Source organism: Plasmodium malariae (genome assembly GCF_900090045.1).
Source record: "Plasmodium malariae genome assembly, chromosome: 3".
Lineage (NCBI taxonomy): Eukaryota > Apicomplexa > Aconoidasida > Haemosporida > Plasmodiidae > Plasmodium > Plasmodium malariae.
The window spans coordinates 1,318,551-1,341,934 of NC_041777.1; the positions used below are offsets into that span (position 1 = coordinate 1,318,551).

A 23,384-nucleotide genomic window follows, 5' to 3' on the forward strand; every position below is an offset into this window, starting at 1 on the left:
TATAAATAAACATATATTTTCTATATTTAATGAAAATAAGAATATGTACTATGTTACATTGATATACATATTTACTCAAAAAACATAATACATATTACATGAAATATTTTTATTACAAATATACTATAAAATGTATTTAATTAAAGCTTTTTAGTGACATGTTTTTTTTATTTTCCATTGTAAACAAGTAACTGTAATTATATAATAAAATAATATATATTTTATTCACAGATTTAAGTTTAGGAAATATAGTTAATATTCTAATTTTACACCTATTATTTTTTTACCCTATTTTGTAAGCTTATATATATTATTAAATATACAATTTATTTTTGTTTAATTAGAAAAATAAAAACTTAAAAATTTTAAGAAATTATAAAATATATTTATTTTTATATATATATAAAAATTAAAAAAGTTAAATGTAATTCAACTTGAATTTTGAAAATATTTTTTTAGTCTATAAAAAAATTTTTTTTTTTAAATTATATATTCTTAAAATATAGAAGAAAACACATATTTTTAATTTTGAAATTATTTTTATATTACTGAAAATAATTTATTAAAAATATGTTTAATTTGTAGGTGAAGTAGGTAAATAAATTTTTACAGATTAATTCTGTTAAAAAGATTTCATTTTGATATTGCATAAATTAATTTGTAACCAAATGTTACTTTATAACTTTTTTCATTATGTTCCATACTATGAACTTTACAATGTTTGTATAATAAGGTAAAATTAAAAGTATAGCTTAGAAAAATAAAACAAACTGAATAGTGTCAACAAAATTATTAGAGAAATAAATAATATTCTTAGTACTTTTGTTGCTACTAAACTTATAATTACTGTAACGAAATTGTCATGAAAAATATAATTGAGTATCTCTTTATAAAAATATTTGAATTTATTATTTTTGCTAGAATATATCAATGTTTCAATAATGTTGATTAATTAAAAAATATATGTTTTTTGTTTTATTATATTGAACATGATATTAAGTATAATCCGAGAAATTTTATATCTAAATTATTGGCTAAAATTTGGATTTACACTATATTCCAAGATCCTACTTATTAATGTGTAATAATTAAAATGTGTGTATATTCTGAAATTTCCATTTCATAAATTAGAAAACTATCTGAAATTTTTACATGATAAAAAAGTTGAGCCCCCATATCTAAAATAGCATATGCGTATAAATGTGTATATAATATATTCCATGGTGACTATAAAGGTGGATCTCTATGAGAATTTGAAGAAAATTATTATCTTTCAATATTTTTGATCTTTTAAATATTATTATGCTTCTTGCTATTACATTTGTTGGAATATTTGTCTTAAAATTCCTTTTATATAAAGCAAATAAAAATGAAATATAAAAACATAAATACTATTCGTTGTTCATATAATTAACATCAGTGAACATTTTATAATTATATAGTATATTTGTAAATGTTATTTAGTTATCATATATTCATGTGTTTCCCCCTAATGAATGTTATGAGTATAAAACTGTATTGAAGAAGAAAAAAATAATTAATAATAGTGCTTAATAAAGGAGTATTTAAAAATAATTAATAGATAGAACTATTCCTATATAAAATCTAGAAACAGTATACTTTTTCTCGACTATCATCATGTATACATATCTTTATGAAAATACCACATAAAATAATTTTCACATGAAAACAATAATATTAAAATTGTTTTATATTAGGTTAAATTTTACATTCTACATTCTACTTAATTACAAGGGAGAAAATAGTAAAAACAATTTAAAATAATATTATAATAAAAAAAAAATATATATTTTTTTTTGAGAATATTTATTTTATGTTAAGTTTATTCTTTTTTTCTTTATATAATAATAATACTAGCGTTGTGTTTAATGCTTTTTTCTTTCTTTTATTTTTCTTTTTTAATAATTAGGAACCATAATAACTTCATAATCTTGCGTTACATATTTAATTTTCATAATTATTTGTTTTGCATTTCAAAGAAAATCATATTTATAAGTGTATTTTTGTACTATTGAATATCAAAATAGTCCTAAATTTATGTTAAACTTTTCTTCGTATAATTTTTATATCATTATATTTTTTATTTTTATAAACATATATTTATTTTTTCATTTTTAATTTATTTCATTTAATATTACGTTCTTCCTTATATATGACTTTTATATCGCTGAGTATTTGAAGTTATAATGTACGTAATATAAAGTGAAATTTATACATCAAATGTTTCCTTGAGAATGGTATCCTATATTATAAAAACTTCCTTCATAATTTATATTTACACGTTCTTGTGTGTTTTGTAACGAGTGTGTTATTTCTTTTATAACTTCATCAAGTTCAATGATTTTTTTCCTTTCTGAATTACTATGTAACCATGATTTCACTGTTGTAAACCGTATGAAAGATATATATATATATATATATATACTTAAAAATATAACTTTGGGAGGCTTTTAATTATTTAGTAAAATTAATAGTATTATTTGTTATAAAATATTCAAGCTTTTATGTATATATTTTATTTACCTTATATAAAAAATGTAAAGTCATTGTTGCTAGTAATGCAATAATTGTTGTTATTCTGGGAACAAATACATAAACCATTTCTGTAGGTGGTAAAATTCTTGGTAATCCCGAACAAGGAGTTATCTTGTGCATTTTAGTATCATATGCTTCCTTTAAACTGATTAACTTTTCACGAAAAGTGTCGTTATAATTTCTTTGACATTCCTTGTAATATTGAATATAAAGATTGTAGCATTCATCAATTTTATTACAAGGGCTACCACTAGATATATCTGTGTTACCATCATAATTGTGAAAATCATCATAATGACCATATAGTTGTTCAAGCTTACTTAATATTTCTTTAGGAATTTATTTTATTTCTCGTATGCATATATTTTCTGTTTGGGACGAAGACTTTTTATATCACTCAAACGATTAAAAATGATTGTTATATTTAGCTTCTGGGTTTATTTTGTAATATAAATATTTACAACGTTTTAGGCTATCCGTTTTATATTTCTCCTTTATTTCAATTAGATATATACCAATCTCTTGACATGGATCAACAAAATTATCTCTAAATTGCACATATTTCCGCCCAGGGTTTTAACAGCACTTCCCCCGACCATTATTCTGAGTATCTAATATAGCAGTATCATTGAATTACTGTTTATATTTAAGATATAATGTCACTTTATTCTCCTAAAAATGTACAAATATAATAAAAATATATAATTACACATAATCATATTTTCATTAAATAGAATTATATATCATGTGTAGAACAACGAAACCTAGGATACCACAATATATATAATAATTATAATATAAAAATAATTGTTACGTTTTCTCCTGTACTTACAGATGGTATTGTATATAAGTATACGTGAACTTGATTGCAAATGTTAAATTGATATCATATTCATATTTATATAAATGGGAAAATATGTATAATATATTTTTATGCGATGTATTCCTTTTTTTCATACGTAAAAATAAAAAATATATATATTTAGGAAAATTTCCTCTTTACTTTTTATTAATATTTAAAGAAGGTAGCAAAGTTAGTAATTTATAAAATAAAAGCTATTAATTAATAATATAATAATTTCAAAAACACAGTTATTTTATTGTAAATAAAAAATGTTATCGAGAAAAATACTCTTATCTATTTTCTTATTCATATGAGACTTACATAATTGTGATGATATATTATACAAAAAAATAAATTATTTTTAGTATATTCTCGTACAAATATCCTATTGTACTGCAATATCTATTTATGAATCATTTTTGGACTTTTAAAATATTATAAATAGATAAATATTAACAATTTATAAGCTATATAATTTTATCTTTTATTTTATTATATTTTTTCTTTGGTTAAGATAATAACTTTTTTAATATTTTCATTAATATTTACTATAAGTTTTAATGATATATATTGTTCAAGAAACTGAACTTCACGAATATTACTAAAATTAAAATTTAATTAAATGAAAAGGAAATTTAACTAAGAAAAAGTAAAGTATATGAAAATGGGCGTTTATTTGTTAAATTGAAAATATACATCCTCAAAAAAATTGTTTTAATTATAAGCCTAATATTCCATGAATCGATTCTATCGTATAATATTAAAATAATTTGTTAATTCTACCCAATCTATTACAAGTAGAAGTTAAAATTTTACTTCTTTATAATATTGCAGCATGGCATAATATATTTTTTATATTAGATAAATAAATATATGCAGAAAAATTAGGTGTTTTTGTATATTAAATTGATTATAATTATATATTAAAAATAAAATAATATTTAATAATTATCTTAACTCATTTAATATAATTTATTACTGAAATCGTATGTGCTTGTAGGATAACAAATATATAGATTAATAAGCTAATTAAAAATTTATCACCATAATCTATATATCATATATACCATTAGTAAACTTGTTTATAATACGTATTTTTATTTCCATATGTAATAAAATAATTGCGAGGATTAATGTCACAATATTTTCCAATTTTGTGTATATCACTTCTATTTTATTTATGATCATTATATGACAGATTAGTTTAACATAATAATAATATTTATTTCAACGTACTTAGAAAATAATATTATATAATTTCCCCTTTTTTATATAACTAATTGTTCTAAAATATCTTACGATTATATATATTTTGTGTAATACATAAATTATAAGTTATATCAATTGTACTAATATATTTGGCATAAAATCAAATATATTTTAAAAAATATAATAAATGGAATAAAAAAAAATTTATAATTATTATTATTTCATATATAGAATGAACCATCTTTTTCGTCGTAAACCGTTAAGAGGCTGAAATAGTACAGTAATTGTTAAAATAAATGTTTGTAATTGTTATTTAATGATAGATATTCTAAGGTTCTCAATATATTACTATCTTTTTCTTACTATTAAGAATACTATTATTTTTATATTTCAAATAATTTTTCATTATGTTATTATGATGTTTTCATAATTTTTATAAATATATTTTGTTTAATAGAATAGTCGGGGTAATAATGTGCAAAATATATACCAAAACATTACAGTTGTTCTTTAACGATATATATTTTAATTAATAACTACTTTTGTACGTATGTATATATTATTATTTCTTTATAATTTTTCATTTTTAATATACTATTAACGTACTTAAATTAATTTTAAATAATTTTACTTAAATTAAAAAATTTTATTACGTGAGCATATTAATTATCAAAAATAAAAAAAATCGAAAATGCTTATTGTAGTTGTAATGTAATCTTTATATTAATTAAAAATACATGTCATATGTATATTAAATGATAAAGCATAAAAGTATGATTTGAAAGTTTTTTTATTTATACTTAACTAATATACTTAATAGGATCTATATTTTTATTTCTACTAATATAAAATGAAAATGTCAAAATTATATTCATTTTTTTGAATTTGTTGAAATATAAAACGTATTAATATCTAAAAATAATTATTGTATTAATAAAATATTATAAATATATCATAATATATTTTTTTTATGTATTATAACAATGCCATATTACAGGTGCATATATATATTTCAATTAAAATTGCAATATTTGAGGGAGATAATTATAAAAAATAAGAAAAATAATTTTTTGTTATATTACTTATTAATAATATTACTGAATCAGTGGTATTTTTTAAAAAATAGTAAAAATAATGTTATTAATATTTTTACATATTATAAAGCAGTAAATAAAAATTTATAATGTTTTTTAACATATATGGTAACAGTAAAAAATTATTAAATATCTAAATGGATTTTATATTTTCGCAGGTAAATCTAGTATTAATTTATATTATAAATATTAATATATATGGATGTAGTTTAAATAATAATACAAAAAATCCAATAACCATTAAATTTATTAACTTGATAGGAGAAAAAAGAATAGTATTGTGTAATTACAAAAGTCATAAAAAAAAGAAAAAGATGAAAGTAAAAATTTAAATATTCTTTTTAAAACATAAAAAGAAAATCATTAAAAATTTCTTATTAATAGAACATAATAAGAATGAAATTATAAATTTAATTTAAAGAAAACAAATAAATATAAATTATATTTTTTATATTTACTATAAAATAAATACGTTTTTTTTTCATTTTCCCTTGGTTTTAAAAAATTGTTGGAACTTATCTATTGAGCACTGTTTAAGTTATATACCTATTCATATTTAAGTTTTATTTTTTTAATTTTATAAAAATGTTATTCAATTATAATATGTTAATTAAAAAAAATTAGGAAAAATAAAAGAACTATTTTTATTAATTTTATTATCTTTTTGAAAAATATTGAATGGACGTTAAGTAGTAAGTTATATAATCAGTATATTTTCATTATTAACACTTGTAACATTTTTAATAAATTCAATGATTTACTAAAAATTCATTTTAATAAAAGTTATATATGCAGAAAAAAAAAATGATATGTTTCTATAAATATATATATATGTGAACATTTTGCATGTATTATAAAATATATTATTTATGGTTTCAATTAAATTCTTTATTAAAAAGAATTTCTTTTAAATTGCTCCTTGATTTTATGAAAACATAAATAATTAAAAAAAAATCTGATATATATAACAGATAAAGGATTAACGTTTTATAATAAATGAACAGTATTAATGTGCTAAATACATTGACTTATAACAGCTTAGTACAATGTTATTATGTACGTTAAAATAATTATATATAATGTAATTAGAAGAAAAAGTAATTATGTTAATTCAAGCAACATAATTTAGTGATACAAAAAAGTTACTATAAATCTAATAAGTTTTTTTATTTTTTTTTTTAGATATATTAATATTTCTCTAAGTATATGTTTATTTATATTTTGGGAAGAAAATATAAATACGTAATTTATATACTTTTAAATAATTCATTAAATAACAATAAATTGTATTCAGATTTATAATCAAAATATAATATTGCAAAATTCTTATACAAATATATAGTGCTAATTATTATAATGCTTCTAAAAATATACGTATATTAATAGATTTTTAGTAACTATAAACGTTGTTTTATTAATATATAATAATTTATATAAGGAGATATATTTTTTATAAATATATTTTAAGGTTTATATAATCTAACAAAATTTCATTTCAGAACTTTATATAACTTTTCTATAATTTTTTCTGTTATATTAATTTATATTATTTAAATGCAGAATGAATATTTGCATGACATGCTTAAATTTAGAATTATTTTATAAAAAAGTTAAAATTTTTGATAACTAACATTTGCATATATATTAATATATATTTTCTATATACTGCGCTTTCTTTAAAATATATGCATTATTTTTTCAATGATTAAATAATTTTCTATCTGATTTTACCTTGTATAATTTTGTTCTGCAAATAATTTTTTTTTTTGTTTATATAATAAAAAAAAATTTACTGCAAATTTTTGTTTAAAAATTAAACCGAATAATTTAAGAATTTACGGTATAGTTGTATTTAAATTTTTTTAAAAATAGTCATTTTTTTTTTTTTTTTTCTATAATAGAATTCTATATAAAAATTATACTGGTTTTAAATTTATTTTACATATGTAAAATTTAATTCGAAATATATTTATATAACTTCAATTTACTACTTTAAAATAAAATAAATAAATCAAAAATAATAATATAAACTGTTTCCTTTATTATTTTAAAGATTTTGAATATAGTTAATATTTTCATTATTTAATATATTATGGGATTCTATAAGTATACAATGAAAGAAAATATTAAGTCGCTAATTTTTAATAAAACGTTTGCATTTTTGCTTTTTATTTGGATGAGTTATGATATAAATAATGTGGTATAACAAAAATATTTCATATATATTCTTTTTTTTTCATTCTATTGTTTTATGTTTTATTTTTAATAATAATATTTTCTCAGTATGCAAACATATATTTTTATAAATTACAAATGATTATTCTTTTTTAGAGGGGTGTCATATCGTTAGATAAACAACATGGCTATATTACTTTAAGAAGTAATAGGCTATTATTAGAGCCCTCACTTGATTTGGGATCAATTGAGTATTTAAATTATGACGATAGTAATTCTACATTGCAGGACGAAGATATATATAAAAATGATCATGGTTGTAAATACGAAATAGGAGAATCAAGAAAAAGCTTTTTAAGTATAGGAGAATTGTATAAATTAGATCGAAAAAAAAAGTCCTCATTACTTAGTAGAATGGATAAATTTTGCGAAAAATATATCTTTAATCAGTTAGATTCCATATATAAAGTTAAGGATAATAAGTTTATTAATAAAATGACTGCAAACAAAAAGATATTTAAAAAGGTAGTTTTAGCAGTAATTCCACCTTGTTTAGCTATGGGTGCTGGATTAATAATAGTTACAGTATTAAGTTATTTATTTTGTAGTACTTTATTGACCAGTTTGTCATCATCTTCATTACTAATTGTACTTCCCGCATTAATAGCATGTATGCCAATCTTATCTATAATGTGTATTGCTTATATTTTCAGAAAATTTATGAAATATGAAAAAATCTATGAAAATAAACCAAAACTTACTCAAAAATTGTTAAACCTTTTGTTTGGAAAAAATTTTAATATGGCATCAGAGAACATGTAGTATTGTTTAAAATAACACGCTAATATAGGAAATATGAATACAATTATTTAGTATATATGACGTCATCTACTTATACATGAATATATGCATATAAATTATAAATATGTATATTCTTAATTCCTAATGAAAGTGATCGTTTTAATTTTTTAATTTGTGTTTTAAAGAATTGTTTGAATATAATTTATTATATTGGAATAATATATATATGTGTATTTATGTATACTAGCATATATAATATATGCATGTTCCATAAAATTCATATAAAAATGGGAAGTTTCTAATAATTCGTTGAGTTAATTAGAAAATTTATAATGTTATCTATGAAAAGTACAACTATAATATTTCATTTCATTTTATTTACATTTATTTGACCAACATGATTATTTCGTTAACTAGTTAATAAATTGTATGATTTTCCTTAAGTTAATTGTAAATATCTTTTTCTATATATTATAAAAACAAATAAGTGTAATTATTTTTTTTAATAAGAGGTAAGTTTAATTATTATTTATTATAAATTGTATTATAAAAAATGGACAGTCGTACTCATTTGCTACAAATAGGTTTTTAACACATATTTAACATTTTGAATGATTTATATAAGAAATTATAAATTTGTGATAATATAATATTCATTATAAAAATGAATTATATATAGATGATTAATAATTCATGTAATCATAGATTATTAAAACCAAACTTACACTATATAAATATGATACATTAATTACTTAATATGTACATTTCAATAAATTTTATGAAAATTACATAAATATCTAATATATAGAAAAGTTATAGATTATATATATATATATATATATATATATATATTTTTGAATTAATAAAATATAATTATAAATATATATATAGTTTTACATTGTAATTAAAAATAAAATTTTGTAACAGAAACAATTGTTTTTTAGGTATAACTTTTTTAATCAGAAATAACTTGGTTGTTTAAGGTTCTAGTATATACTAATTTCCAATAAGCCAAACTACATGGTATAATAGAAAATATATTGTATCTTTTTTCTTTCAGTGAATTTTACTTTTTGTCTTATATTTATTTATATAGTAAAATTTATATAATAATGTGCATATATAAACTCATATGTATTTGTAATCTTTAACTAATTTAAAGAAAATTGTTTTTTAAGTTTTCCTAAATATAATTTGGAATAATTTAAGAATCTAGCATAAAATATATTCATACATAGTAATAGGTAGTTGCACACATTCAATTGCATAGTAAACATTTTAGTGACTTTAAAATGATTAAATTAACATTCTTTTTAAAAGGACAGCACTTTAAAGAATTATTTAACTTATTTTGTGGAATTATTAACAAATTATATTCATCACATCTAGGATGAAAATTAGGTTAGTGAAAATCCTTATATAATATTATTTTATTTGTTTATATATTTATGCATTAGTGATGAAATTAGATAAAATACAATTAATCAAGTTCATTAAAATATGTATATATATTAATAATAATAAAAGGAAAACAGTACTAGTTATTATCGTACTTATTATGCGTTAATTAATATCTACTGCCACATATTAATAAAAGTTGTTTTTCAAAAAATTAACAGTGTTATAATGATCTGATAGTACATAAATAATAAAATTAAATTATCCTAATATTATTCGTATTTGACACTTATGTTGTATAATGATACCTAAACATATATAAAAATGAATATTATGAAAGTGATCAATATAAAATTGTTTAATTCAAAAAATTTATATATAATAAAAGGATGATTATATCTGAAAATAAAATCATTATGTGTAAAGTTGGAATAAATGTATACAAGAACGTACAATAAATAATTTATTACATTATATTATTTTGCATACATAAATAAGTGTACCAAAAAGTAATAGTGCTATAAGATTACGTAATAAATATCAACTGTGATATTGCATTATTATTAAATAATAAAAAAATTAAGTAATAAAATTTTTGTAGAACATATTTAATAGATATTTATTATTTATTTCAAACAAATATGGGTTGAAAAACATTATTACTATATATTATTATTGTCTTGATCATTAATCAAAATAAAAAAATTAATATAATAATATAATAGTATTAAAAATTATTAAGCCCTTATGTTATATGATATCTTATTGTAAATTTGTCAACGTTAAAGATCAATATAAATATATATAAAAACAAATTCACTTATAATAGACATATTAAACATGGAATAAATTAAATATTGTAGAAAAAAAAGAAATGGTTTACAAATGCCTCAATTTTGTGAGAATATAAAAGATTTAAGTGATGTTTAATATAATTTAATTATGAAACCGTCAAATAATAAATCTTTTTAGGAATACTAAATATGGTTATTTTATATTAGACTATAGTTCGATTTATATTAAGAATAAATCTAGAATTATAATATTACATTCGTTCAAAAATTTTCATCACAAAAGTAAATAGATTTATGAAAAATTTTCTTCACATATATTATTAAAATAAAATATTAAATAAAAAATAATTTATATGTAGAATTTATTTGGAAATATATTTAAATAAATTATTCTTAAAATTATTATTACTTAATTTAATGAAAGTTAACCAAAATTATTATGAATTTTTTTCTTTTTAATCATAAATATTAATTCATTTATTTGAATAAAATAAAATAAAAAAAAATTTTATTTTTTAAATTTATTGATATATTATGTATAACAATAAAATGTATTTCCAGAATATAAGCTATATATAATATTATTAATTTATGATAAAGAAGCAAAGCTTTCATATGAATTACACTTTTGAAAATATAAAATTTCATATGTTAAAATTATAATGAAAATTCCATATCCTACAATGTATTGTATTTCATCAAAAAATCCGTTCTATATTAGTTATTAAAAAATAAATTAGAATGGAATTCCTTTCTTAGAAAATTAATTTTTTATATATTTTATAATTAAAAACATTTAATTATAAGAACTAAATTTTATAATATATACATTGCATGTACTAAAAATAGTAATAAAAACAAAAGTTGAAATTAATAAAGTCTTAATTAATTGTATTGTCTGTATCAACTACAAAATGTGCTTTTTATAATTTTGATATATCAAAGAAGTAGAAATATTCAAATAATAATTTTTTTTTTTTTTTCAAAAGCGTTAATAAAATATTTTTTAGGAAGTTTGATATTAAATAATTATTTTATATATTTCGAGTATTTATTAATGAGCTTAAATTACATTATTTTATTTCAAATTAAGGTTTTATTAATAACATTAATACAAAAATTTTATAGTTATTTTTTAATATTCCTTTTATGAAAGATATTAAGTTTATATGCATTTTATTAAGTTCTGTATGAAGTATTAATAAAAAAAAATTTTTAATTAATATAGAAACCTTTATTATTATATATAAACTATAATGGTGTTAACTTTTTTTTAATATATATATTATAATATTACTAATTAGCATAATGAAAACAAAAAATAAGTTACTGTTTTCTAATATAATTTTTATGTTTATGTGGTTAAGTTGGGTGCGCTATATTAGCAGTGATAAGGTATTATAATATTATTTAAGAATATTTTGTATTATATTATTACTGTTGTTTGTTCATTAATATATTAGATATGAATTAATTTATTTTTTCTTTAAATTACAAATATTTACATTTTTTTATTTTATTTATAATAAGTTTAATGTATCTTTGGACGAAAACTACAATCTTCTTAAAAAGCTAGCTAGAAGAACATGTAGATTATTATCAAAATATAAGCCCATTAAGGATTCAATTACTGTATTATTAAAAGAAAATATTTCAAATAATGAAAAATACAAAGAAAAATATGTATTAAACGATGTTGAATTAACAAGAGGAAGTTATATACATCCAAGTAAAAGTTCATCAAATAATATAGAATGCTATGAAAATTCTAGGAAAAGTAAATCTTTAGTATGCCAAAGAAAAGATCCACATTTTGGAAAAAGAATATTAGACAAAATATATTATTCAAATAATGTTAAGTGTGCTATGAATTCTGATTTTAATTTTTTAAAAAATTGTAAAAAAAACAAAATATACTTTTTGTACGCTTTGTTTTTCTTATTTGTTGTACGGCTAATACTAGATATTGCTTCAATAGATTTTAAGAACTGGAATATTAACTTAAAATTTCTACAAGAATGGGAGATACCAGCACAAATATTAAGCTATATATTGACTTTAATATTTTTATTAATATTTATTTTAGTCTGCAGAAAGATTAAAAAATACGATAAAATGTTGCATGTAAAAAGTGAAATTAATAATAGCCAATATAATCATTTCCATAGAATAGGCTTATAAAAACATTGTTACCAATTTTTTTTAGTTATATATATACATCAAAATTATAAATATAATTTCGTAACTTTTATAAGTTCACCTTTAGATATCTAGTCCTTTTTATAGGAAACGATAATAATAAACGTCTTCAATTTTTTTTTTTGAATTTGAATGTTTTAATAATTTTCAATTTGTATTTTAAATTATTGTTTCAGTTTGACAATAGATATCATCATAAAATGTATAAATGCGTATTTACATGTATTCTCTTGAAAAAAATATATATTTATGTGCGTTAAGAAGAATATTGATTGGCATAAAATATATAATTGTATGAATGTGTGATAATTCATATTTTATGTAAAATTGTTTCTTTCTGTTTTTTACCTTGTTTCCCTACAAGATGACTAACATTTTTATATTATTAGTTAGATGCATTATTAGTTTTAAATAATCAATATATGTATCTTTTTTGTATTTATTAAGGAAATTTTAATATATTCTGGTGAAAAGATCTTCATTTATTATTTTTTTTTTTTTTTTGCTAAATATAAAACATAATCTTTGTTTTACAATATTTTTTTTTTGAAATATGTTACGAAACATAATTACTGTAAAAACCTTTTTAATATATGTATAGTGCTTTTTGACAACATAAATATTATGCTATAGATACATAATAATAAAGTAGACTAACGAAAATAATTGTTATTTATAAATAGTTTACTAATTTATAGGTTCTACACCTGTAGTATTAAATGAATAATTAAAAAATTTTCTTCTATTAATGTTCGTTTTAAATGTAGTGCTAATTAAATATTAGAAAGTTTAATTAAACATATAAGTTTACTGAAAATATTTAAATAAATATAAAAATTATATTTTTATTTTTAAATCTTTAAATGATTACATTAATAAATTGAACTTAAGCTTGTATTAATAGAGAATATGCTGAAATTATGTCTTTTTGTTTTTATTTGCCATATTATAATAATAAAAATATATGAAAGTGTTGTATTGTTATAAAAATGAAAAATTTCATTAAAGGAAATGAAAATAAATGAATTGTTTTTTTGGTATATTATAAAAATATGTAGAAAAATATTTTTTTATATGTTGTTTTTATTTACTATTTTCTATTTATATAATAACAAAAGAGTTAATATTATTTTAAATATATACGAAATTGTATATAATTTATTTAAGCAATTAATAATTTCATCAAAATTATAATTATAATTTTTTACATTAATTAAAAATTCAAAAAGAGAACCATCTACTTGTAAATTATTAACTAAACCGTAATAATTTTTTTTATATTTTAGATAAGTTTTAACAAAGATAATCTAATGAATTACTATATTTTATTAGTGGTATTTTTAGTTAAATGTGTGTAATGTATAATAATTTTAATGGCACTGGCTTTCGATTAATAGTAAATATTTTTTTTAATTTATTATATTTTGGTCTATTTTTGATTAATTTGTAAATTATAATATATTATAATATTAATACATGATTCAGTTGTCACATATACATAGATATTATAAGGTACTGTTTAGTAAATTAAATAACACGTGTATAATTTTTCGTAATATGTATATATTTAGGAAATACAGAATATAACACTAAAATATATTGATTGTGCTGAATAGCATAGTTGAAATACTACTAAATAAATTTTAATATAATTTTTGTTTTTTTGTTAATGTTTAATAAAGTTATAATTTATGAAATAATGTTTTTTTCAGTTAATATTATGTATTAGTGCACAAAGGCATTTCAATTATGGTTTAAAATATTTGCAAGAAATGACTCGATATAATAATATAATTTTAATATTTAATAATTGCGCGCAAGAATTTACTAATCTAGTGTATTTTACAAACTTATCAATAAATTAAAGGTATTACTGATTATGTTATTACTACGGATAGTTGTTAATTTAATTATATTTTAAAAAAAGTACCTAAATATTTATTATAAAAAAGCTCAATAACAAAAATATATATTCATATTTACATTTGGGTTAATTAAAAGAACAAAATGCTCATCCAAGTTTATAATTATGTTAATACATTACATATAGTAATTACATCATAATTTATATATTTTATATATTTTTTTTCTTTTTTGCTTCTTATTAAATTATTTCAAAACAAGTATATTAGAAAAAAAAGAAAAAAATATTAAAGTTTACAGCTTTACAAAATTTTCTTTCGTAAATAATGATATAAATATTAAATAATAAAAAAACATGACTTTGAAAAATTATATTAAAAGTATAAAAGATCTCTCATTATTTATCTTTAAATAATATAGAGTTTCGTGCATTAGTTACTATTAATATTTTTTATTTTTAAATATATCATTGTACATAAAGGTGTTAATATGTTATGTACTACTAATGCAAGAGCTATAAAAAATACAATGCAGTATTTTGTATAAAATGTATTTTCCTGCATTTATTATTATAAATATATTATTTCCAAAATATTACTTTTTTAAAAAGAAATATTTTTTCCAAAATTAGAATTATTAATAGAAAAAAATCAATAAAAATATTAATTATTCTCTTAATATATAAACAAATGTTTTATCTACATTATCTGAATTCTATACTCTATGTCAAAGCAGTATATAGGAATGTTAAAAAATCATATATTTTTTTATTATTATTAAATTTATTGGAAATAAATTTATTTAATTTTTCAAATATATTGAATTATATATCATTAGTATTTGTGAGTGAATAAAAATTATAATATTTTTATTAATGTTAATTTATTATAAATAACATTAAGATATAAATTATATAATATATTTTTAATGTTATTTTTTCTTGATTACGTTTTAAAATGAAATCATGTCATATTTATTTTACTAAGTTCTTATGAAAAAATAAAAAAATTAAAATAAAATAAAATATCATTTATCATTAGGAGTACATTATAAGATTGATAAATTTTTTCTTATTGCATATATTTCATTTTTACTAATCTATATCATGGAGCGAAAAATTAAATTAAACTTTTTATTTAAAATTTTTATGTTTATCTTTTTAATTTCGATATGTCATTTTGATTATGATATGGTAAGATAATATTATTTAATGATATTTGTGTTATTCATATTTTTTGCGTCATATTATTATCATTACTTTGTTAGAAAAAATTTATATATTTTTAAACCATGGATATTTATTTTTTTAGAGTATCGATAATGAATATTTGTATAAAAATTACATTGCTGATATAGAAATAGTTACAAGATCATATCGATTACTAGGAACGCATAAGCAGGAAAAATGTTCAGATATTGTATATATAAAAGGTGATATACCAACTATCAGGGAATACCAAAAATTGAATACTTATAATAGTATAAAAGTAACCAAAGGCATAAATAAAAAGCAAAATGAATGTTCATTATATAATGCAGGAGGTTATGAACATGGTGGGAGAAGTAAAAATTCTGTGCACTACGGAAGAAATTCAAAATTAGGAAAAAGAAAATTCGACAAAATATACTATAGAAATACACTTAGGAATTCTACTATTGCAGATTTTAAGTTTTTAAGAAATGTTACAAAACAAAAAGCAGTTCTTATTTGTATTTTATTGAGCTTCCATGCAATAAGTGGAATACTACTAAGTTTTTTAATACCAACCGACACGCTAAGAAATGGTAAAATTGTGATATCAAAGCTTTGGAATTTTGGAGCAACTGTAGGATTTTCCACATTCACATATATAGTTATACTATCGTTTATTCATCTCTTCAGTTTAATTGCAAAGTATATGAAGATAATACATAAGAAACGTGAAATAAATTATACAGCGTATCCTTCTCTTAGTAAAGTCTTTTATAACAGTAATTATATATAATTCTCCAGGATATATACGAAAATAACACAACTATAAAAGATTATAATTTATAAAATCCAGTATACATTTCTGGACTTTTTCAAAAGCAAAAGTAAAAATAGGTGTTTTTAATATTTTGTTATTTTAAATGTATTAATGTTTTTTTTATTATATTTTATGTTATTTTTTGAGTTTTCTTCAATATTATTGTCAAAATACATATATGTTTATCTACTAAGGTCTTTTTAAAAACTATATGTGGCTTAATATCATTATATATAAGTAATATTAATATAATTTTTGTTGATTTTATTTTTCAGTTTTTAGTGGTCACTGTAAAAATAGCCTTAATTATTTTTGCTTTATCTGTTTCTAGAATTAAATGATTATTTGTTGTGTAAATAGAACATACTATTTGTTTATAATTAAAAATAAGATTGTCTTGTTTATTACATGATGAAAAGGATTCAATAGTATTTAGTTGTATGGATATATATATATATAAATATATATATTTAAAAATAAAAACAAACTTTATGTTAATTCTACGTATAAGCTTTAAGACAAATACATTATAAAACATATTTTTTTATAAAGTCTTTCTTGAAATTTTTTTACTTTTTTGAATGGTCTAAATATGAAGTTATATACATATCAAAATATTCTTTCTAACTGTATTTCCGAGATTAGGTCTTATGGTAAATATTTTAATTTTACTTTGGATGCAATTTTTTTTATCTATTTTGTTATCTTATGTGTAATATTTAATATACAATTAATTCTTTTTTAAAGAGTGAAAAATAAATTTCGAAATTTTGAAAAATTGTAATATTTTTTTTATTTACATACATAATGAAAAAAAGGTTAAAGGAATACAATTTGAACTATAAAATTATTTTTTTTGAATATGCAAAAATTGTTTTATTATATCTTTAAAATATAAATAAAAATAATTTTTTTATTACTGAAATTTTATTTTTATAATAATAAAATCATTAATAATATATGTTGAATTTTTACGTGAAATAAGAAAATGTTTCTTATAAATTAGTTATATTAAAAATATTTTTAATTGATATTACATATATAAATCATTAACTAAGTAATACTTTATTAATTTTATAGTTTTCTTTTACCATTTCTTATCATAAAATTCGCTATATATACGTAGTTTAATAGATCTTTAAAATAAAAAAAAAAAAAATTATTAAAAAATAGAAAAACTTAAATGATGTCTTTATATTAATATGAATTACAAAGAACAATCAGAGCAATTATTTCCGCATTAAATTTATGATTACTATAAATATATAGGCATTAAAAATAAAATTGAATACCTAATTATCATCTAAATATTTATATATATACTTTTTATATGAATATGTCGATATTTCAATAATAATGTATAATTTCAATATTACATATTTTTTTGTTTTGTTATTCTGAACGTTGTATTATGTATAATCTAATAAATAGCATATCTGAATTAATAATTAAAATTCAGGTATATAATGGAATCCTAGGTCATACATAGTTATATGAAATAATTTAGACATATAAGTATTCTGAAATTTCTAATTGAATAATTATAACAGAATATGAAAATATTCCATAATAAATAACGGGATTCCCATTTTAAAACATTTAATTTATTCTAAAATGTATATATAAGAGTTTCAATGGACATTATAAAAATGGATTCCATGAAGAAATTTGAAGAAAAAAATTACCTTAATTTTTTCTGATCCTTTTATATTATCATGTTACTTTCTAATATATTTACCAAATATTTCCTGTATTTTTCCATTTGTTTAATGTGCATAATAATGAAATGTGGAAATATAAATAGCATTTGTTAATATTATTATATATTTTTGTGAAAATATTACAATTATAAAGATGTGTTATGTATATTTTTTATTTATCGTATATCGATTTGTTTACTCCTCTTAGATATCAAAATATAAAAGTGTATTAATGGAAAAAAAACACATTAAGTACAGAGCTCTAAAAAAGCATATTCATGAATTATTAAATAATGGATATCATTGTTACTATTTGAATTTAATCAACAAGAGAATTAATATCCTTATGACAATTTAGCTTTATTTTTACTACAGTGCGACGTAAAGTATATATTATTTGAAGACAACAAAGTTAAAAGTTTTGTATAATTTTTTAAAAATGTAATTCTATATAATTGCAAGGAAACAACGAATAATAAAAGTTTCAAATAAAGTTCGTTATAAATAAAATACATTTATTTTTTATTTATTGAATAATGGTTTTATTTTAAATGTTTTATTTTTTTTTATATTATAATATTATAAGTTTTTTGTTCCACATTTATTTTTCTAATTTTTTTGTCTTTTTGCTTCTTTAATACTTAGTTAATAATTTTTACTTCATATTATTGTGTAAGAAAGTTAATAATTACTGAATATTCTTGCGTTATTTATTTAAGTTTTAATATTAATGTTTTTTTAGTTTGAAGAAGATAGAATATATAATTGGATTTTTGTGTTACTGTCTCTTACAGTAGTATTTTATTCATGTTATACATTTCTTTGTATAAATTTTATGACATTATTTTTGTAATATGTATACACCCGCAATCATTATTTTGCTTTTAGAGTGTCTTATTTATTAATGTATTACTCACTTAAATGTAGCATTTATATCATTGAATATACAATTTTTTAATGAATATAACATATACTGTAGTATTTGTATTAAACAACTCCTTGAGGGTGAAATCCTATATTATGAAAACATTCTTCATAATTTCTATTTACTTCTTCAGGTGAATTTTTTAAGGATTCTCTTGTTTCATCTTTAACATAATTAAGTTGAATTATTTTTTTACTTTGTAAACTACTATGTAACCATAATTTCATTGGAGTAAACTGTACAAAAAAAAAAAAATATTTATATTCTTAAAAATATAATTTTTTTGTTTTGGTAATTAAATGTAAAATTGAATATACGCATTGTCGTAGAATTTTCTCCCTATTAAGTATATTTTTTATTAACCTTATATAAAAAAAATAAGGTAAAAGTTGTTAGTAACAGGACGGTTGTTAAAATGGCAGGAAAAATAAACTCTTTAGAGGAGCTAAAATTTTTGGTACATAAAGACAAATCGTTATATTGTTCACTGTTTCAACATATGCTTTCTTAAAATATCTTAACGCTTCACAAAATTCGTTCAATATATTCCCTTCATATTCCTTGTAACGTTCTATATAAAATTCATAACAATTTTTAGGATTTTTACAACTTGTGGATGTATTTTCTGAGATGTCGAATTTTTAAAATTCGGATATAATTTGTATAGGTTATTAAGTTTTTTTTAAATATTATCGTCAATTTTTTATATTTCTTTCTTGCATATATTTAATGTTTTGGAAGAAAATTCATTATATCCCTAAAACCAATAAGGATTTCTATTATAATTTTTATCAGAATTTATCCTGTAACTTAAGTATTTACGAGGTTTCAGGGTATGAAATTTACAACAATTATTTATCTCAATAAAATATCTAGAAATCTCTTGACACGCAGTAGTAAAATTATCATAATTAATTGATGCACATTTGATTCCAGGATTTCCACCAGATCCACTACTATTTCATGCATCTGCTATAGCTTTATTATTAAATTCGTCTTTATATTTAAGATATAATGTCACAATATTCTCCTAAAAATTAATAAGGTATAATAATAATATATAAATAGACAGATTTACATTTTCATTAACCAAATTTATGTATCATTTCTAGAAAAATGAATGCTTGGCTATAATGCCAAATATAATAATTATAATATACAAATAAATTTTGCGTTTTCTTCCGTACTATTAGCCACCATTGTATATAGATTTACGTAAATTAAATAGCAAAAATTAAATTGGTGTAATATTAATATTTATATAAAGAAAAAATATATTTAATATGTTTATATGTGGTTTGTAAATTTTTTTCATACAGAAAATTTTAAAAACAAAATACACAGGAAAATTACCTTTTTACTTTTTATTAGTATTAAAATACGGTAGAATAATTTGTAAAATATGAAATAAACTATTCTAATAGACAAATAATTATTTGAAAAAAAAGTTTGTATAATTGTAAATAAAATAAATTTAGAGGAAACTGCTTTTTTCTGTTTGTTATTTATATGAATCTCATATATTTGTACTGATATATATACAAATAAATAAAATAATTCTAGTTCATTCCAATATACATTTCCTATTATAATGCAATATCTATTTAGGAATATTTTGGACATTTTAAATTAATATAAATAGATAAATGTTTAGTATGTATAAAGCATAGATGTTTCTCTTTTATTTTATTATAATTGTTTTTATTGTTAAGATTATAACTCTCATATTATTTTATTTAATATTTATAATAAGTTTTAACAATATACACTGGTTAAGAATCTGAACTTCACGAAATTTACTAAAATTAAAATTTAATTAAACGAAAAGTAATTTTAAATAAAATGTAAGTAATGTATGTGACAATAAGAATTTATTACTTAAATAAAAATTTATGTTCTGTAAAAACGTGTTTTAATTATAAACGTAATATTCGATAAATAGACTATATCATACAAATATAAAGTAATCTGTGAATTCTCTCTATCATAATGTATATGGAAGTTAAAGTTTTACTTTTACCTTTATAATATTTAACTTGGTATAATATATATTTTTATATTCTATATATAAATATATGTAGAAACATTAAATATTTTTACATTTTAAATGGATTATAATTATATAACAAAAATAAAAGATGAAAAAATTTAATTAACTTTTAAATAATATAAGTTTTTAATAGTATGAACATTACATATATAAGTACATCATAAAATTTTTATAGAGGTTTTGACAACTATAACCTCTAATATATTATAATATAGATATAAATCTTTATATTATAAATAAAGATATATTATACTGTTTTGTAAGAAATTTATTTATGGAATTTTAACATTATTAATCTCTAATTTTGTTGAAATTGCTTTACTATAAGTTCATATTGAAAGACCCACTTAGATAATTATTAGATTTATTAATCATATGCTAAGTATTTTTGAATATATATAAATTAGAACATGAAACACCTTAAATATTTCAGCCTTTTTAAAAACATATAATTGGTCATTGATACCTTAATATCAATATTTTTAATATATATACTTAGCAAAATTAGGAACCTTGTTAATAGAACTTTTAATGTTTTTTAATTATTTATTTTATCTTAATAAATATTAAAAGTTATGATATTTTATGAAGCCACATACTTTTCTTTATATGACATAAGCTTGTATTTAACTCTTGTTGCTTCAGGTTCAAGTTATTAGTACTATATATTCAAAAATTGATAATTCAATTTTAATTTGTAATGGTTACATACATGGTAGACAATTAGTTTGCTTATTATGAAGTTTTACCAATAAAAGAAAAAATACATTTATTATATTTTGATTACACTTGCATAACAGTGTATTTAATAATATGATATACGAATTAATTTAATATTTATTACAAAATAAATTAGTAACAAAAATAAAAATTTCTTTTTATTCCAAATATTATTATGGAAATATATTAGTGAACCAAAGTTATTAGGATTTAGTATATTTTATATAGGAATTACTTCATAGTTTTTTTTTTTTTTTTTAATAATACTGCTAAAAAATATATATATATTAAAAAATAAAAAATTGAATAATATCCTTAAATTTACAAAATTTGCATTTAGAAATTTAATATAAATAATATATAATTAAAAATTATTCCATTTAAAAATTATATAGTAGCGATAAATATAAATTCTTATTTGCGTTTAAAGTAAGTATTTTTTGTGGAATATTTCCTGTGTTCTATATTTTATTTTTAAAATATATTATTGTCCATAAAAGAAATGCATAAATTTACCTATTAACTAATATATTAGCTATTAAAAATATGAGAGAAAAGGTCGTACAGTTTATTTTTTCTTCATTTGTTACTACTATTATTATATTGTTATAATAATTAATAATTTAATAGGCATAACAAGTTTTCCAAGAATATAATTCTTATGTTAAAAATATTAATAGATACGTATCAATAAGAACAGTAATATTTCTTAAAATATAGAGCAAAGCATTATATACATTCTCTACGTTCTCTATATATTCAATATTTCGATATATTAAGAATTAAAATATATTCTTTTTTATTTTGTTTTGAAAATAATTAATAAATATTTACTTAATATACTGTATTAAATTAATAATTTACATATTTTGTATATTTATTAATTAATTTAGATCACTTCATTTTAATTAATTTTATTTTTATGTACATATAGTTAAGATAAAAATTTATAATATACATTTAAATTTACATTTGATTAACTCAGTTGTAAAAAAAATAATAGTTACATAGTTTTCATTGCGTTTTTATAAAAAATATAAAAGACAG

General features: G+C 18.3%; 3 protein-coding genes and 2 pseudogenes across 3 annotated transcripts, besides 2 other annotated features; 3 read left to right on the plus strand and 2 right to left on the minus strand.

Moving 5' to 3' along the window:
- Positions 1-2,246: 2,246 nt before the first annotated feature.
- On the minus strand, positions 2,247-3,228 carry PmUG01_03036000 (annotated as a pseudogene).
- Positions 2,247-3,228: a sequence feature (PIR protein, pseudogene).
- A 4,588-nt stretch (positions 3,229-7,816) lies between these two features.
- PmUG01_03036100 (Plasmodium exported protein, unknown function) lies at positions 7,817-8,700 on the plus strand (the record flags this gene model as incomplete). The annotated part of the gene is made up of 2 exons (XM_029003096.1): positions 7,817-7,903; positions 8,035-8,700. 2 exons carry the CDS (start codon positions 7,817-7,819, stop codon positions 8,698-8,700), a joined length of 753 nt encoding a protein of 250 aa, XP_028859564.1.
- A 3,479-nt stretch (positions 8,701-12,179) lies between these two features.
- Positions 12,180-13,052, plus strand: PmUG01_03036200 (Plasmodium exported protein, unknown function; the record flags this gene model as incomplete). The annotated part of the gene is made up of 2 exons (XM_029003097.1): positions 12,180-12,266; positions 12,402-13,052. 2 exons carry the CDS (start codon positions 12,180-12,182, stop codon positions 13,050-13,052), a joined length of 738 nt encoding a protein of 245 aa, XP_028859565.1.
- A 2,986-nt stretch (positions 13,053-16,038) lies between these two features.
- PmUG01_03036300 (Plasmodium exported protein, unknown function) lies at positions 16,039-16,918 on the plus strand (the record flags this gene model as incomplete). Its single annotated transcript, XM_029003098.1, has 2 exons — positions 16,039-16,125; positions 16,244-16,918. 2 exons carry the CDS (start codon positions 16,039-16,041, stop codon positions 16,916-16,918), a joined length of 762 nt encoding a protein of 253 aa, XP_028859566.1.
- A 2,711-nt stretch (positions 16,919-19,629) lies between these two features.
- Positions 19,630-20,767, minus strand: PmUG01_03036400 (annotated as a pseudogene).
- Positions 19,630-20,767: a sequence feature (PIR protein, pseudogene).
- Positions 20,768-23,384: the final 2,617 nt, after the last annotated feature.